The sequence below is a fragment of the Podarcis vaucheri genome (assembly GCF_965113315.1).
Source record: "Podarcis vaucheri genome assembly, chromosome: 3".
NCBI lineage: Eukaryota > Metazoa > Chordata > Lepidosauria > Squamata > Lacertidae > Podarcis > Podarcis vaucheri.
Genome location: NC_138761.1, coordinates 126,174,466 through 126,193,576, shown reverse-complemented (window position 1 = coordinate 126,193,576; position 19,111 = coordinate 126,174,466). Strand labels below are relative to the sequence as shown.

Here is a 19,111-nt window from a genome sequence, read left to right as displayed (position 1 = left end):
AAGTCTAAAAAGTGTGCCACCAACATGAAAAGTTTGGAAAGCTCAGATCTACATGAAACCACTGAGTGGAGCCAGGCTGCTCACCATGAGAAGGCAGTTTGAGCATATTACACTAGCTGCCAATTAGTTTCTGGGCTCAATTTAAAGTGCTGGTTTTGACCTATAAATGTCGCTGAACTTCGCTTGGTTATTGCTTTTGTCGGACCTGCTGAAGCAGTTGGGGGGGGATTTTTTCTCTCGTGGAATTTGCTTGGGACGTGGAACAGCTGACAGGCGCTGTTTCAACCCAGGGTGGCTGGGAAAAAGCTTTTATCGGATGCCCCAATCAATTGGCAGTGGGTGTGTCCATCACTGTGCGTGGGGAGCAGGGCATTTGAGGGGAGTGCTGTCTCAATTGCCGCTCTCACTTTACAACTTTGCTGCCCTTGTGGCGAAAAAGCTTCCGGGTTTCTCCGTTCCCGGCCACCTCCCCCCTTTCAGCTTCCCCTGCCCGAACTGCTCCCTTCGTCATTGCTGTTTTCTACCTTTGCTTTCCCCTTCCTCTGTGCCATGCTCTGCTGTTGTTGGTTGCATTCATTTGGATATTTCCTCCACTTGCGTTCAAGCTGTCTCCCAGCTTGTTTCCTCGGCCTAAGCTCTGGAGTATACCAGGAGGCCAAACAGGCTCCACGAAGTGAGAGAGGGTGCTTAGGAACAATTTTGTCAACAGCTCAAGCCATTTGGATGTTTCAGAGTTAGGCCAGGACTTCGACAGGGGTGCCAGTCATATCAGCCGGGGGGGGGGGACGGGACCCAGAGCTGTTTGGAATCCCACTGGATCCATCAGCCTCTGTGAAGGGGAGAAGATGCTGACAGCCTAAATCTCAACAGGAAGTGTTCTGACCATGACAAGGGACAGATGTCAATGTCCCTCACTTTCAAGTCAACCTCTTCCTGCCCACTTGAGAAAGGAAGGTCCCGAGTGTGAACTACCATGTGCGTTGGACCGGTGACATGTTGGGACAGCCCATGATTGTCATGGTGGTCATGAAGTCCTGAGCCGCCCCAGAGCCAGCTGCCTTGGCATGGATGTTGAAGTCTCCCAGAACCAGCAGTCTGGGAGCCCTCAACACCGCCTCCGAGACCAGCTCTGTCAGCTCAGACAGGGAGACTGCTGGGCAGCAAGGCAGGCGGTAAACCAGCAGAATCCCTAATCTGTCCCAACTCCCCAGTGCCAGGAATGCACGCTCTAGATTCCCTCCCAACTGGACAGAGAGCCTGGAGAGAATCTCTATAACCACAGCAACTCCACCTATAACCGCCCTGAGACCTGTGGGTATAGGATGGTATATAAATTCAATAAACAATAAATAAACAATAACAACCTATTTCTGGACAATAGCACATAATTTGTCAGCTGTATGTGCATCTGGTGTTTAAATGCTTTTTTGTCAGCAATATTATAAATATGGCAAACCCCCTTTGATGGCTCCTTTACCAATTCCTCCTCTTTGTTCTATGCCCATTTAGGGGAAGGAAAGTTCTATATAGGAAACAGTTTGGGAGGACCAGGAAAGTGATTGTTTTCAAATGTCAGCAGAGCTTCTTGGTGAAACTGACAATGCAGAGGGAGGAAAGACATTATTATCATCATCATCATCATTAATAAATCTGTTAGTCACTTTATCTTGCCTAAGGCAACCCAAAGTGACTTACAACCAAACAAAAAACACACACCAAAAAACCCCCATGGATACATTAGAAACAGGAGAAGGGAATATATTTAAAATGCCCAATCTACTTCTAAACAGCCACAGATAATAAAAGGCCATGTCAATTTCACTAATATCTGAAATTTTCCAACTCCCTTCACTTCACCTCAGTCTGGAGGAAGCTATCCAGGCAATGCGTGTTGCCACAGCTGTTTGAAGACTGCTACTGGCAGTGGCCTCCTACCCCTCTTCCCATTATCTGGGCAGAATGGTGACAGCGGCTGTTGTCTGTGTACAAAGTAAGGCGCAAGAGATTCAGTTCATTCCAGAAGCAGTACAATAAAATCTTAAGGCAAGTTCTTACATCGCCTGTTGCCTCCATGGGGATGCTGATGACAGAACAACACTAGTAAATATCAGTGAGTCAGTTGCAGGGGAGGCAATCAAAGCCCAAGAAGGGTACATTTTTGAGAGCTAGGACAAAACTGGGGAGGGGGTAATCTCCAAGCTCTTCCAGTGCCCCTTAAGGGGGAAGCAAATCCTAAAGCTTTCTCTTGCAATGGAAGCTAGGGAAACTTCATAGAATCATAGAGTTGGAAGGAACCCCGAGAGTCATCTAGTCCAGCCCCCTGCAAGGCAGGAATCCTGCTCACAGCCAGGGGCATAGCAAGGGGGCTGCGGTAGGTGCAGTTTGCCCCAGGTGTCCCCACTGAGGGTGTGTGTGACAGAATGACACTCACCGCGGGGTCTGCAGCACGCCCGAGCCACGCCATCTCTCCTGGGAGTGACGCGGTGGGTTGAGCGCCTGCAGGCTCTGCCCTGCCCCAAACAGTCCACCCGTTGCCTCCCCCTCAGCCGTAGGGCGGCTGAGTGGGAGGAGGCAGGCAGACTCTTCAGAGGCCCTGTGGTGCCCCCATGGCCAGCTGGCCCTGCCCCCTGGGTGCAGGGCACGTGTGCTGCCCACAGCTGTCCCTGGGTGGGCTCAAACCACCAACCTTCTGGTTAACTGCCAGACGCACTGAACCTTTGCACCATCTGTCTAGCCTGTTCCCCCTGCACCCACCATTCGTCCTGTTCTTTGAAGGGGTGGAGATGATTTGGGTGTGTCTTCTTAAGATGTTCCTTTTTCCATGAAAAGGATATCTGAGCACAGCAGCACTGGCGCACTTAGCAATGTGTTAATTTAAAAAGCAAACAAACTGACATTGGTAAAACTGACAGGACTTTGCCAACACCAATTGACAGTTTCACTGCAGGGCAAGGGAAGGGCAGTAAAACAGATGACTGATGGGCAGGCAGGTAGAAAGGCAGGGCTACATGCCTAACCAACCACCACTTCGTACCTGGTGAGACAATAGCCCTATTTATCAGTTCACTTCTGAAAGCTTTATGCCGTAATCCCAGCCACAGAAGCGCTAAATATCACTGCCCCACCAACCCCATAAAATGTGACAATGAGGAAATTGTAAGAATGCTGTATTTTGGAAATAATAATCTCAGGCATAAGTGAATGAGCAAATAGTGTTGTTACTGAAGGAAAGTGTAGTGTAGAAGGAAGGATCCCAAAATGTCATTATGCATGCAAGTGTTTATAATCAAGGGTTTATGGCAGGCATAGGCAAACTCCGGCCCTCCAGATGTTTAGGACTACAATTCCCATCATCCCTGACCATTGGTCCTGTTAACTAGGGATGATGGGAATTGTAGTCCCAAACATCTGGAGGACCGGAGTTTGCCTGTGCCTGGTTTATGGCCTGTCATTAATCCCAACACAGTATATTCCTTATGTAACCTAAATATATTTTTGCCTAGTTATTTAAACTACGTGCAGGATAGCCCTGAGTGTACTGTAGGAACTTCCACCTTCCTCCAGATGGGGTGAAAGCCCCTGCTTTTATTAACGTTGTAGTTTTCATGCCACATTTTATTTTATTATTTTATTTTTTTTATTGGTTGGTTAATTTATTTAACATATTTTATTAGTGTACTATAAGCTTTCTTTTTTGTGTTACACCCCAAAAGATGGTCAATAAATAAATAGTGTGCTCTCAGTTTTATTTATTCAAATAAGATATTCATTGTTACTGTCAATGGCCAGCATAATAGGTTTTATTTACTGAAATGAGTTATAGACCACTTCCCATCCAAGCATCCTGAAGTATTTTACAGACTAAAATTTCAATCCTTAAATGTTAAAAACTTTCAAACCTATCAAATAAGTATTAATATATACATAAAATTAAGCCAGGTACCATCAATGAGCATTGTCAGTGATTATACACAATATCTAAAATGGACCAGTGAGCCTGAGCAAACGAATGTGTTTTTAAGTCTTTGTAAGCACCGTACTATGGGTGCCTCCCGCAAAGCAGTTATTTCTTCCATGGCTGGCAGCTGTGTGCAGACTAAAAGAGAACAGTTGTGGTGTGAAAACTTGAAATATTTATGGACAAGAGAAACATTCAATACTTTAAAAAAATGCTACAAAGGAGAAGTTGCTGCTGATTGGGAAGGAAGTACTTTGGAATGTAGCAATTATATACTCTCATTAAGATAGCATTCTTCTGGTAGCTATGTTAAGTCACCCTGAATAATTCTGAAGGCAGAAAAGCAGTCCTGCTGTTGTCAGTGCTCCTTGTAGAGGTGGTGAAATGTGCGTTGAGGTAAATTCCATTCCCCAGGGGCCATCACAGGAAAAGTTCTTCACCTGTTGACCTGTGGCAGAATCGAGAAACTTAAGAAAAGCCAGAGCTATGTTGCTATGAAGGACAAATAAGTAAACTGGAACTTGATATTTACAAGGAAGAACTGTGTTCATATGTTATCATGCTGATGAGTCATTATTGCCACATAGAAATAATTAGAGAAACAGCCTCTGTTCTTTTGACAGCTGCTTTGTTGTTGTTCCAGATCATCATTGATCCTGCCTCAGTTGTTGTACATAGGTTTACTTTTGTACCAGCTGTCACATTTTTTACTTCACGTTCCTGGCAATGAATCCATTGTGTCTGTCTTTGAAAAACCTGACTGACTGCAAACCAGAGCAGTTTCTTATAGGTGAAGGGGTTTCACTGTTTCACTGCTGCTGTGTTTGAACTCCACAGCTCAGCTGGAGGCCAGCCTCGGAACCTTCTATGCACCAAGAAGGCCTCTCTCTGAGACAACTGTGCTGGAATACAGGGACCAGATCAGCAGATATGCAAGAAGATTCTTCCACCATCTGCTCAGGTGAATGACAGCTTTAATTTTTTATTAACTTCAAATTAATTACCCATTTCAGTAACCTTGTCCTTTTAATGTGGTTAGCACATTTTCTTAAAAGATTGCCCTGGGGGGAAAAACATTTATTATCAGTTTTGTTTGTTTAGCTAGACTTTTCTTCTTATCAAGACATGCATTGTAGACAGTGCTTTTATTCTAGAAAAAAGTGTCCCAGAGTACCCACAGAAAAAAGCACTGATTGTAGATAAGGCGCTGTTTTCATTTGTTTTGCTATAATCACATTTTAAAAGTGAATCTTTCCTCAATTTTATAGAGAAGTGAGTGATTCTGTGGATATGCTCGGTATTTAGACTAAAAGATAGCGGGAGCTGAGTTTAATGGATACTAAAAATGTAAATTAGCGTTGTGTAGCCTAATACAATTTTTCACACTGAAATGCTAAAATTGGTCAATTTTATTCCTCACTCTTTAAATGTAATGATTATATTATGTACGTTTCAGGTCTCAACCCCAACGTTAAAATCAGTTTTCAAAACTGACCCCTTATAATAATAATAATAATAATAATAATTTATTACGGCCGTAGGCCCATACAGATAAAAACAAGACATAAATAACAGCTTGTGCATGTGGGGAAAAACAGCCGCTAAAACACTACTATAACAATAAAATACTATAAGATGGAATGGCATACTACGCCTTAATTAGCTTGTGGTGCTCCTTGGCAACGCTTTTGGGCAAGGACAGCGACCAGGAACCTAGCCACTTTCAGGGTCGTGTGGGTATCCTTATCCTGCAAGATTTGGGCAAGGTGGAATTTTGGTGGGGTACCCTCTAGTTTCTGTATGATTGATCCCAACAAATTTGCCCGTGGCACCTTGAATAAGGGGCAAGTGAACATAATGTGCTGAAGCGACTCCGGCGTCTCCTTATCACATTCGCACATGGCGGAGGCTGACCCCTTATATTAGGCCACTTTCTTAATTTTATGGTTAATATACCAAATGTACCATTTAGATGCAAGCAGGTGCAAAATGTGCATCCAACCTTGACATGTCTTTAAGATCTTTTAATAGAGACCACAGAGCATTCCCATAAAGGGTTAACAGAGGCAAGGAACGACAGAGAGAAATAATTTAAGAAACTTAAATATTCAAATTTTCCCTTTGAATATATTAATCTTGAAGAGATGTTAATTGGAACAGTTATTCTTAAGCAACCCTAGCAACAGGCATTTATAGAGTTAAAGCCAGCATTCAAGTTAACTGGTCTAAAAAGTACATAGGAATATATAGGGAAGGTGTGGAAGGGAGGGATAGTGGGGAAAGAATTCTGACCGAAAGAGAAGGCTGAACTGAAGAGTGATGAACACAGAGCAGAGGCGGAGCTAGCTGCTCTGGCACTTGGAGCAGCGCACATGCTGTGCCCACGGGGGTACCAATTGCGGTGAGCGGCGAGTGTCCCAGCAGCTAGCGTCCTGGTGGTGCCATGAGCGACGAGCAGCCCAGGGGGCGTGCCGCCCGTGGTGAGTGGCGAGCGTCCCAGGAGGGTGCTGCCCGCGGAAGCATCCCAGGGGGGCAGGGCGGCAATGTCAACCCCCCTCAGGGATGACACCCAGGGCAGGCCGCACCCACCACACACCCCTTCCTCCGCCACCGACACAGGGTGGATTCAGTAACTCGCCAGAAGTTGCAAACACCAGGAGAATGTCTTGGTAGTGCTTCTGTGTGGCATGGGGGTGCTTAGAAGCCATTTTCCAAGGAGGAAGAATGCAAGTTTGGGGGCACTGATAGGTTGTCTAGGAAGTTTGCAAAGGAGAAGGGGTGGGAGGGTTGAGGCTTCTTTTACAAAAGGGAAAAGAGAAGTGGCAACAGATAGATGGAAAAGATTCAAATCCAATTAGGAATATTCTGGGGCAGGGATCTTGCAAATGGTTGGAACCAGGTGGATATGAGTAGTGGTCCTTAAGGTGAATCTTTGGCACAAAATAGAATGGTAAAAAGCAGAAAAGGTGGAGGAAAGAACCAGTGGGAAGACAGGCGAAGGAAAATGTCTTCTAAAAAGTTGTAGAGAACATAGAAAGAAAGGGGATTGAATGAATAAGAGTGAACAAAGAGGAGCTGACAGAGAGAAGTGGGAATGAGCAAGGAAGAGGAAAGTGAGGGGGGATTGTCCACAGCACTAAAAGGAGGGAGTGGGCGGGGGGGGGGGTTCCTTGGAGAAATTGGGAGACCAGTGAGGGAAGAAAGGGGTACAGGTAGTTAATGGACTTCGTAAGGCAGACTTAAGGTACCTCTCCTCGTTTGTCTGTATAACTTGAGATCAAGACCATTCAGTACCTCTTTGGCAACAAAAAGGGGGCAAGGGTTTAAAAGATTGCTGTCATCTGGGGCACAAAGCATCCATTTTTATGATCAAGCTCCATTATTAAAGTAAAGCAAAGGCTATGCAGTGAGTCTTGGTGGCTCACTGGAATCAAAATGGATATAACAAATACTTTAAGTAGTGCTAACTTGGTAGTAAACTGATGATCCAGACTTTTGCTAGCTTACCAGAAGGTAAGAACTGGCATGCAGCTGAAGGCAATAGCTGCTGCCCACTTCATGGCAGGAGTCCCAGGGTCTTCTTTTGCAGTTTAGCAAGTGATATTCTGGAAAGTCAGAGGCTGAGTTTGGGGATAATGTGTATACCAAAGAAATGATGACCTTGTGTCATGTAGACAGCATTTCTTAGAATGTGCTCAACCTGGCAATGGTGGCAGCTTCTCCTATTATCTCCCACGTCTTTTGAAACATCCTCCCAGTTCAGGTTACCCATAAGCTACCCATGTAAAAAATGATCAAAGCTAGGGAGATTTCATGACATCAACACAAGTGTGGAGAAGGATTACATAACATACTGAAGCATCAGTTAGCAAAAGTATGAGAAAAAGGACACAGACTTTATTTCCCTGTATTTTTATTATTTTTATTTGTTGCATTTATATACCCACTTTCAGTCAAGGCACACAGGAGGGGTCTGTCTGGGATCAGGCCCTGGTGCTGTCTAAATAGGTTCACTGTAAACGAATGAAACTTTTGATGTAATGTGCTCAATTGTTTGAAAGCATCTGTAGCCACTATTGTCCAGAGGTCTAAGGAAAAGCTGGCCCTACAACCATGAAAAAGTGCATTGAGTTCTTAATTTTTACTACCAAATGTTGATCTACATTTTAAAAACTGATGAGATATCACACTTGACACAACAGGGATTTTTAGTAGAAGCAGCTACTCATCCCTAACCTTAGTTCCCTCTGCTTTAGTGCTGCCTTTGGTGTGTAGACATGCTGATATGTTTGCTCAATAAATGTAGCTTTCAAGACATACTGTTAAGTTTACATGATCACCAGAGTGAGAGGGCTAAAGCTGGAACAGAAGAAAAGCTGAAGAGAATTAATGTAATAAAAGCTGGGATTTAACAGACAGGGTTGAGCAAAATAAGTGTGAAACAACAGGTGTCGTCGGTTCTTATCAGCATTTTTAATTAACATCTGTTTTCAGCCCAGAGTACTTTGGAAGAGAATGCTGGAGTGTGCCTGTATTTTAAGATAAAGGTAGACTATTGAGGAGTTCCTAAACAGTTAGAGGTTAAGACCCTAAGAGATAGGGAGGAGTTGTGTGCAGTGGGGATGTTAGTTGCAGCATTTACAAGCCTGAAGGAAAGCCATTTTAGCAACATCCCTACAAGAGATTGCTATGGCAACAAAATATTTTCTCTTAGAGGAAAATAAAAATGATAAGGAGTGTGGGAAATTCAAAGGGAAAGGAGATTCTAATAAAAAGAACGTATGAGATACATTTTGAAAGCAGCTACAGCTTTACTGTTTGAATTATAATTTTAATTGAATAATTCTATGTACCTCTTCAGTCTCTTTCATTAAGTGTCTCAGAACTTTGCCAAAATTAAAAGAGCCAAACTGTGAAAAGGAAATGCGTTCATTCTTACAACAACATAAAAGGAAACTGAGGCTACTCAATTATATGTGATTTAGTGCATGTGCAATGGACATCCTATGAAGTTGCCTTTAAATTGTTCCCAGCATCAACTATTGTCACATTGTAATCTCCAGTCACACTGATCGGGGGATTTTTATACATTTTTCTCTATACCACTGCAATATATATAGTAAAGTGCATGGTGTCATACAGAAAATTCCTTAATCCATAGGAACACCATTTTAACAGTTCGTTCCATACGGACTACTGTCACAGGAACTAGTTCAAAACCATGTTGTGCTCCTCGGTCTGTTCATGTGAGAAATGCAGAAACAGAATTTGGACGTTGCAACAACAATAAATCTTTTTAACAATAAGCCAGCTTTAATTCCTTTCAAAGCCTAATATCCTAGAGGGGGGGCTCTACAGAGGGGCTCCTTCTTCCCTGCCCACTTTTGAAACGTTGCATGTCCCCCCACCCTATGAATGTCTCGCTTCTGTTAAAGGAAAAATGAATGCAGCCGCTTTGACAGTCTTACTTATGCAAAGATGACAAGCAGGCACTATTCTACCCAATTGCTTAACAAGAAGAAAAACTGCAGCCGCTTGCAGTTTTCTGGCCAAAAAACCACAAGGGACCTTGGGATGATTGGCAAAGCCTTCCACATTTTGCACTTTTTCTACTTCATTCAAATAACCATTTCTCACTTGCTTTTAATTGTACAGTACTTCTATTGTACTGATACTCTTAGACTTCAATTCAGTGTGCTTTCTGAGATACATTCCCGTCAGTTCATTTAGTTATTTGCACTATGCCATCGTCACACTGTTTACCAGTGTTCTAAAGGCAGGATATACACATACATTGTATTGTAGTGGTTGCTTTCCACCCTAAAGGGTGTGTACACACTCCACTAATTCAGACCAAGACTGAAAGCCTTATTTTGCGTCTTTAGAATCTCAGAAAGCAGTGTGATGGTAATCCAGTACACACTTCTTCAATCTTTGCAAATATAACATAGAAAAGAAATATATTTCATTATCTGGCCTTAACAGCAATAACAACAAATTCCACAGATGCTGACTTCAATTAGTATTGGGCAGTCCTTATGTCCAGATAGGTATAGAGGAGACTGAGAGGAGATACGATAGCCATCTTCACATATCTCAAGGCCTGTCACGGGGAAGATGGAGGAAGCTTGTTTCCTCCTGTTCTGGAGGGCAGGACCCAAACCAATTACACCAAGGTACAAGAAAGGAGATTCTGAATAACACCAAGAAGATCTTTTTGACAGTGACGGTAAGAGCTGTTTGACAGTGGAACGGACTGCCTTGGGAGGTTGTGCTTGTGCGGACTGCCTTGGGAGCTTTTTAAGAAGAATTTGGGTGTCCATTTGTTATGGATGTATTAGTTGAGATTTCCTGCAATGCAGGGAGTTGGACTACAATTCTGTGATTCTGTGAGATTGAGGATTATAAACTATACACCTGACCACATAAAGGGCAGTGAAATCTTCAGAGCACTGAGTAGTAGATGGTGGGTGCTCATCCTTCTAACCTTGAAGTGTATGTTTATTTGTGTAAGGGCTGACATTTAGTTTCCACACCACATAAGTAATCATTCCAAAACAAAGCTTGTATGAGAAATAATTTCTGATCAGAAAGAAGACTTCACAGGCGCATTTCACATATCTAGACCATAGCTGTCAACTTTCAGATTTGAAAATAAGGGATCAGCAGCCTCGCCTGTCCCGGGGACAGTCTACGGGATATCTAACAATCCGGGATAACAGCGGGAAACGGCGCTGGAATAAGGGAATTTACAGCAAAAAAAGGGAAGGTTGCCAGACCACTCATCCTCTGGGCACAAGTTGCCTGTGTCAATTGAACAGTGCCAATGAAGCTCACTGTTGGTAATATCGTGGTTGTACAGGAGGGGGTGGACTGTACCTTAAGTGCTTATAACTGATTATGCACACTTCAGAAATATTCAAATGTTAATTTAATTGAAATTTAGGGTGTATATCTTTCCATACTATCTGATGACAGTACCATGGCTTGGTCTGTGGTAAATATTAAACCCTGCAAAGTGAATTGAATTGTGTTCAGTAGAATTTCTGCTATTGCTCAATCAGTGAAATATGCAGTGACATTCTACTTGGAGCTGATTTTGCTCTATTTGTATAGGAATTTACTGTAAGTGACTACAAAATACACCACTTTTTTATAGAATAGGGCTCTAAATCTCTTGAAATACTTTTTCAAATTTGTTGTCCTTTTTTTGGTCATTCCTTTTATCAGATTAAGCAGTCTGTTTTCAAATACTTTTTGTTTGATCTCTTGCATTTCTTCTAAATGGAATTGATATTCCATCATAATATATTCTCTGTTACTGAACCATTCTCCCTTTTTAGTTATCTTGAGTTTAAAAGTAAATATTACACAGTGTGGGTAGCATTGTTTTTCATTTTGTAAAACCAGACTATTGTTTCTGTTCCAAAAATTGCTGATAGGAGAATTTATGAGGAAATTGTTTCTTATGAATAATTAGTTCTTAAGAAATGGGCAGGTTGCCTAGAAAATGAATGAAAGAGTAAACTATTAAATTGAAATATTAAATGAAATAACTGAATTAAAAGTGATCATGTAAGCCCTAAAGCAAATGTTTGGTAACTGTAGTTGATTTAACCTATTTTCATCAACCGTTCTTATGCTTAAATACAATTGCTTGATGTTAAGTAAATGCTCCAACGATATTCCAAATACTTAAAAATTTGCATATGCATTTCAGAATTTGAACAAATTAAAACTTAATTTCTGTTGGATTCAATTACATGCAGATTGTTTCCAATATTCATTACTCTCATTGTCTTCCTTTGGAAGGATTTTAAATACTCATTTACATATCACACATCATCCTTCACTGGACTTCTTGGTGAGGCAGGTTCTAAGACTTCTTCATTTACAAGGAAAGGTTTATAAATTAAAATTGTGGCGCAGATGATTTTCTAAACATTGTGCATTCTTACTGAAAATGAGGGGGGGGGAATGTAGCAGTGCTCCTTTTATCAGTTCAGCACCAGGAATACGCTTACATGGTCAATGAGCATGTCTAAGACTGCTTGTTGATTATAAATAACTAAAAATATTTTCTATTGCCAGCATATTCTCCCTCCCCACAAAAAAACAAGTACATATAAGAAGGGTGGTGAGACCCACCAATAAGCAGGGCCAGCCAATAAGTATTAGAGTGCCTTTGTTCTGTGCATCTTTGCTTCTTCATAGGACATGGTTCTGAAATGTTCAGCATGTTTAAACTGTTTTCAGTATATTGTATTTTTAAATCATCACCTGCCCTGGGACCTTAGATGAAGGGCGAGTTAGAAATCTTACTACTACCCCTACTATTACTTACAACTACCGCCACCAGCAGCAGCTGCAGAGGCTTTTGGGTCTCTTTTCCTACCTTAGCCTTCCCAAGCCTCAAAGCTTGGAGTGTCCTGTAGCATTTCACATCCTCTTTAGAACCATGCCACAATATTTATTAACGAGGACTATAACCTCAATAACAGGAGATTTCAGAAGATTATCAATCTTTTTTCAAGCAATTTTAATCTCTATTTAATTTATCTGAATATGCATATGTATAAGGGAACATGGATGTGAATACTTTTAGATCTAAATTTACTGTTAAGGTGGACCCTTTGTTCCTTCCTTGGTGCGCCAACATCAGTTTGATAAATTCAGATTTGTGGGCAGTGTTAAACTATAGCTTTTGCTCATAGATCATTCTTTGCCAATTTTGATGACTAGCAGAATCTACTGAATTTTCAATGAACTTTACATACACCAGCACCAGATTTAGGGCAGTGTGGGTGGTTCCCTGTACAGGATGTCAAGACGAGGGGCCACAAAATAAACACAATAATAAAACCTATTATTTATACTGGTACATACTCAAAGTTAGGCCCTGGTCAGACTGATGATTGATTTGCTGCAGCTGTGATGTTTTCCCACTTGAGACCATATGCAGAACGGCAGGCAAGAGGTAGGAGGGCATGAAAATAAGAAATATTTTTTTGGGGGGCACCAAACATTGTCTTTGTTCAGGGTACCATATTACCAAAGTCCACCCCTGCATACACTCAGTAATCATTACAACCTGAGTTATTATTTTTATAGCATTTTATTGAATTATAAAACAAAAAAATGAAAGAACAAAACAGATACAGTTACAACCTTTATTTAGCTCCAAATTGCAGATTAGGAAGAGTGGTTGTGGGGAGAATGGCTACTTTAAGGCCATGTAGTGAGTTCATGGTAAAGGTTAGATTTGTCCTGGGGTGGGGTGGGGGGTTTTCTGACTCAAATGCTTAAATGCTGTGCAGCACCAGGTTATGGCATGGTAAATAAAGTCCATTGTTGATGGCAATGTTAGTGTGTGTTGAATACAGAATATGCACGATCACTGACCATTGTACACATTTAGAGGCCAGGTTGGAGAATATGCACAAATTTACAGTATAAACAAGTGATTGTACATGCTCCTTCACTGGCAGTGTATAAGATCCTAAGCCTTCCAGTATCACCTGGATACTGTATAAGCCTGTTTGTGCTGTTTATTTCTGCATGTTCTCCTTGATGACCAGTGAATGTCCACAATGGCACGATTCAAGCACATTTTGTCCTCCAACACATGTATGCAGTTTGGTGCATGCACATTTCCCCATATTTATTCCTAATATCTTGCGTGTCCCTGTACATCATGGCTGGCTCTAGCATCTATGGCACCCATAGATCTATGAGGAGCCCTCTGAACTGAGCACCAGTCTTATTCTCATCATTCACTGGTGGTTCTCTCTCTGCCTGATAGTTGGACATAATGCCTTTGGTGCTCCAGATGTTGCTGAAATGCAACTCCCATCAGCCCCAGAATGCATTAGAGATCATGGGAATACTAGTTCAGCAACATCTGGAGAGACATAATTTTCCCACACATGCTATATTTCGGTGAGAGTGTGCCACTCATATAATTCATGTTTAGACATGATTTCAAACCACCCATCTCTAGGTCTCCCAGCATTTGAAAAATTGACAGAGAAGTTAGATTAAAAATTGTAGAAGTGAACAAGCAAAACACTCACAGTACAGAACAAGTAGGTTTCTTGCCTGGGGTGGCTAAAATTTATTGTTCAGGGGAGCACCAAAACTTGGAACAAGCTCTGCTTCTGCCCACTACATATCTTATGAGACCATGTATATGCATGCAACTTTATTGATTTCAATGCTTGAATTGAGTCCTGTTTACTTCATATTTAAAATCTCTCTACCTATAAATTGTCATGTTGACAGCCATATGCTACAAAATATACAGACAGAAAGTGATACTTTTTTCAGTGCTATTATTCAGTGCACTTTCAGACAGACGAGAGCTTGAAGGTCATATATCTGTTGGCTATCACTTTTACCAAAAGAAGTATCTGAACTTCTTGGTTTGCAGGCAGATTTCCTTATCTCTCTTTTCCAAGAGACATATGGGTTCATGATTGTTTGAGGTACTTTGAATTGTATTTGTAAATTATAGAGGGGCATTCAGACTTGTTTCACTATCACAACCACCTAGGAAAAACAAATATTGGGTTTAACAACATAGTCCAACAAACATGTAGATGCTGACTACTTATAGAGTATGAAGGAAATAATGGCTGGGCCACAAAGAGCTCAATGGGCTAAACACCAACATCTTGACCTCACTATTCACTATTTATTTATTAAAACGTAAATTTTAATGTATAATAAATATGCTTATCATATCAGGCCTATTCTTAAAGAGGTTACACAGAGAAATGGTGCTTGAAGAATTAAGATGAGCTGTCAGATTGCTTTACACTTGTGTAGGCATGTTAGCCCTGAACTTCACTTTGTCCTTTTTGTTTTCTCCTTGTGCTGTAGGCACCAAAGATTTGAAAAGGCCTTTCTGCTTGCTGTTGATATTGGTGCCCGGGACTTATTTATGGTAAGATTCCGGAAGTATTATTATGAACTATTATTCTTTGGCCATGGGATGATTTATGCCAGTTTAGGTGCACCATATAAAGGCTCCCAAGTAATTAACTATCTTAGCTAATTTTATGAATTGGCTCGGAGGTGGGTAAGTATCAAGGTTATCACATGCTATTGATAGGTTTTAGGCTCCAGCAACAAGGAGCCTTACACAACATCACACTATCACATTGTGTGATGATGGTGTGAATGGGCTCTTGCTGTCTAAACTTGCAACTCCCCTAATTGCCAGACAACCACCAGCACCTTCACTTATGGTTGATTTGATCTTTGAGCTCTGTCTGTTCTTCTTTTGGTCACACCTACCCACCCACCCACCCACCCACCCTCTGCAACACAACTATCTTCCGGCGAAGTTACAAGGTTCAGCAGTGCCAAAAGTTCTGTCCAGCCAGTCACCCTGGATGAGAGGGACCTTTGGCCAGATCCAAGAGGGCTCTTCTTCTGCTTTTATGTTCACATTTTAGGTCTCTGTAGAAAGTGGCATAGAATGCTTGCTTCTCCTGAACTTTGAGAAGTCAAAGCTGAAAATGAGAGTTATATTTCAGCACTCTTATCCTTCCAGCAAGAGCAAAATTAACCGGTTCTTGAAAGGATCTGTGTGCAAGTTCTGTGGGAAGCTCTTTTCTTGTAAGATCTTGCACCACAGTATGACAGTGAGGTCCAATGGACAAAGGCAGCCGTCCTTTCTCCGTCTCCCAGCATGCTCCAGCATATTTCTTGGTTTTTGAAGAAAGACAATAGGGGGGAAACCTTTTGAGAGTTGCATTTGCTCAACTCTTTGAATAATGAAGACATTCTGTTTAAATTAAGCTTTGACACTAGCTGTTAATATCATTTATCCTATTAAGCTACTTGCCCTGCTAGTTTGATCTTAATATTTAAATTCTATGTTAAATTGTACAATTACATTCTTCTTTTATGGGTTATGAAAATTCCTTTCTAATTATACGAAAAGAAATTGCATGAACCTTTTAATGCTTTCTAATGTACAGCTCTAATCATCTAGCTTATTCCATCTAATTAGAAAGATGTGTGTACTGTGATAAACTTTCCTAACTAAGCATGCTTCAAAAGAATATATTCAAAACGTACTTCTGACAAAGTAATTATATATGTTGTATTTATTTATATTTAAATTCCCTTGCTTTCCTCTTTATACTTCTTAAATTTCATTTTCCCCCTTCACTGTTGCCATGTGAGTTGGCACCTTTTTAGGCTACTGGGCTCATTTTGAATTTTCAGAATGCATAACATCTCACAAAATTACAGAGACAGTCTGACAACCTTATGCTTGCCATGGGAAGTCAGCTATATCCTGCTGATCCTGATTGTGGCGATAACACAATATTGATTCTACACACACACACACACACACACACACGAGTTACTGTCTTATAGCAACAGGGAGCAGTGCCAGGAAAAATGTACAAAAGTGGCCACTCACTTCTAATTGCTTAGAAGGCATCTGCCTTCTAACTTACTTACTTTCTTTCTTTTTTAATGAAAGCACAGGATTCCTCAATGAAAGTTTTTTTGGGCACCATGGGGCACTCACAGGCACTGGGTTGGTGACCCCTCCACTATGAAAATACAGACATTTCAGATGATTTCTTCAAAATGCCCAGAATCCCTTTCAATATATGAGATCTGCACTTTCCCCTCTATATACTGCTAAGCTTTGAGAACTGTGTTCTTGCCACCTGTTGTGTTGACTACAGTTATGTCCTCTCTCTGTCCTTTATTTTTGCAGTATCTCCCCATCCTCCACAAAAGGTTAACTCACCTTACTCTTGCTGCTGACTCCCTGCCCCTCATTTTCAAGTTCTAACTTCTAACTTTCACAACTTTCCATTTTCATCTACTTGTCCCCTTTAGGCCCCCTTCTCTAAACCTCTTGTCATGCTGCTGTCTATACCTAAAGTCTTTCCCTATTTGTTCAATGAGTCAGTCAGTTCTCCAGCTTTAAGTTCCTCCTCAAGGCCCCTTTCTTTACCCTGAAGTAGCAGATCCACCTTCATTATCTCATCACGTTCTCCTCCACCACACCCCATCTTTTTATTCATTCTGTGGCATCTCATCCTCTAGTGTGTATTACAATATGGCCTAGCTGCTGCTGTGCTATAAACATCTATACGCCTCTCCTCTTAGACCCATTTTATCCATCTGATATAAATTACAAGTCTTTTACTTAGGTGCATCATTTCTGTGGTTCTATAAAACTCCTAATAGGCTGTCAGTTTTAATAAGTTAGAACAGTAATAGACACAAAGTGTGTGGTCAAATCTTAAGAGTTGTTGCCCTAGCACAAAAACATAGGATGAGGCATTCCAAGAGCTGTGCCAGTTGCTCAAAGTTGATATACCACATATATCTGACATGTATTCTTACATCCATGTTTTCTAAAAGTTCTCAACACCCAGCAACTTCCACTAGAAGCAGCTTAGACTGCAATCCTATATCATGGGCATAGCCAAGGGGCGTGTGTCAGGGGGCATCTGCTTCCCCTCCCCCATCAAGTAAATCAATAAAAAATAACTAACTGAGGTTCTGCCCCCCCAACATGAAGCCTGTCCCCTCCCCCAACATAAATCCTAGCTACGTCCATGGCAGAACAGGTTTTGACTTTAGCTAATAGGTAGAATTGACTGGAAGTCAATCCTCTGGGAACTGCCCTAAAATTATGATGAAGGGCGGTAGATAAATTTCATAAATAAATAAGTCCATTGCTTATTTGCTTCTGTTCTACTCTTGACGATAAACTTAGAGCTTTAGCATCCTCCTTCTTCTAAGCCGTTACTTTGCCTTCTATACTCTTCCACAAAATATGCCATTGCTTTTTGCATATACCACGATGAAGCTTGTGCTTCCTTTTGAAGCAAGGAGACATAATTTCATTCACTATTTTGTTTTTTTTCTAGACATGAATCTAAATGATTATGAAGCTGAAGTTCTCATTGATCATAGATAGGTGAAATTTTACTAGGTCAGACATAAGCTCCACTTGACAGCACGTCTTGGATGGTGGGTGCATTCCCCAAGGGCAGTAGGGAGTATTTCTTTCTTCTTTGGCGATCATTCATAGCTGAGTAAGATTGTCTTCCATGAATATGGTCTTAACAGTGTGTCTGTAAGTGGCTGTGGAGGCCAATTCTGGATCCACATGTCCTTCCACATGGAGACATAGGTTTCCGGGGGGGGGGGAGTTGATCATGATGAGGATTTGCCAAACGTGCCTTCCTCTTAGCTCCTTGCGTCCTGAGTTCGAGTGTCTTCAAAGCCCATGGCACCTTTGGTAAAGGCTGTTCTCCAACTGGAGCACTCACAGGCCAGTGTTTCCCAGTTGTTGGTGTTTATACTACATTTTTAAAGATTTGCCTTTAGAGCGTTTTTAAACCTCTTTTGTTGTCCACCAGCATTACGCTTTCCATTCTTAAGTTGGGAATAGAGTAGTTGCTTTGGAAGATAATAATCAGGCATCTGAGCAACATGACCAGTCCAACGAAGTTGATGTTGAAGAATCATTGCTTCGACCCTGGTGATCTTTGCTTCTTCCAATACACTGTCATTAGTTCACCTGTCTTCCCAAGTGATACGTATACATTTTCGGAGACACTGTTGATGGAATCTTTCGAGGAGGTGGAGATGGCATTTATAAGTGGTCCATGTTTCACAATTGTATGGTAAAGTTGGTAGTACAATAGCTTTGTAAAAAAACATTTTGGTTTCCCTTCAAATGTCCTAGTCCTCAAACACTCTGCACTTCAGTCAGGAGAAAGCTGCACTCACTGAATTCAGGCAATGCTAGATTTCGGCATCAGTGTCGGCCTTTGTGGAAAGATAACTGCCTATGTAGGAAAAATGATTGACATTTTTCAATGTTACACCATTAAGTTGGATTTGTGATGCTGCAGAGGGGTTGTTTTTGGTTTTTTGGATGTTGAGCGATAGGCCAAGCTTTCCATAAGGTTCTGAGAAGATAGTTAGGATGGTTTGGAGGTCATCTTCTGAGTGTGCACATACTATCTTGTCATCAGCATATTGAAGCTCTATGACAAAGGTTTTGGTAACCTTATTCTTTGCTTTCAGCCTACTCAAATTGAAGAGTTTACCATCTGTTCAATAGATGATTTCTACTCCAGTGAGGAGTTTTCCTTCGAC

The 19,111-nt window shown here is 41.4% G+C and overlaps 1 protein-coding gene across 5 annotated transcripts in view; it reads left to right on the top strand.

The window, feature by feature from the left end:
* Positions 1 to 19,111, top strand: part of WDPCP (WD repeat containing planar cell polarity effector) — a 183,203-nt gene that overhangs the window by 98,338 nt on the left and 65,754 nt on the right. For all 5 annotated transcript variants that reach the window (XR_014217731.1, XM_082215763.1, XM_082215765.1 and 2 more), the window contains exons 12-13: positions 4,796 to 4,919; positions 14,840 to 14,903. Coding sequence is in view for 4 of the 5 variants with exons in the window: in XM_082215763.1 (XP_082071889.1) it covers positions 4,796 to 4,919; positions 14,840 to 14,903 (188 nt within the window). In the remaining variant the exon portion in view is untranslated. The remainder of the gene's footprint in view (positions 1 to 4,795; positions 4,920 to 14,839; positions 14,904 to 19,111) is intronic.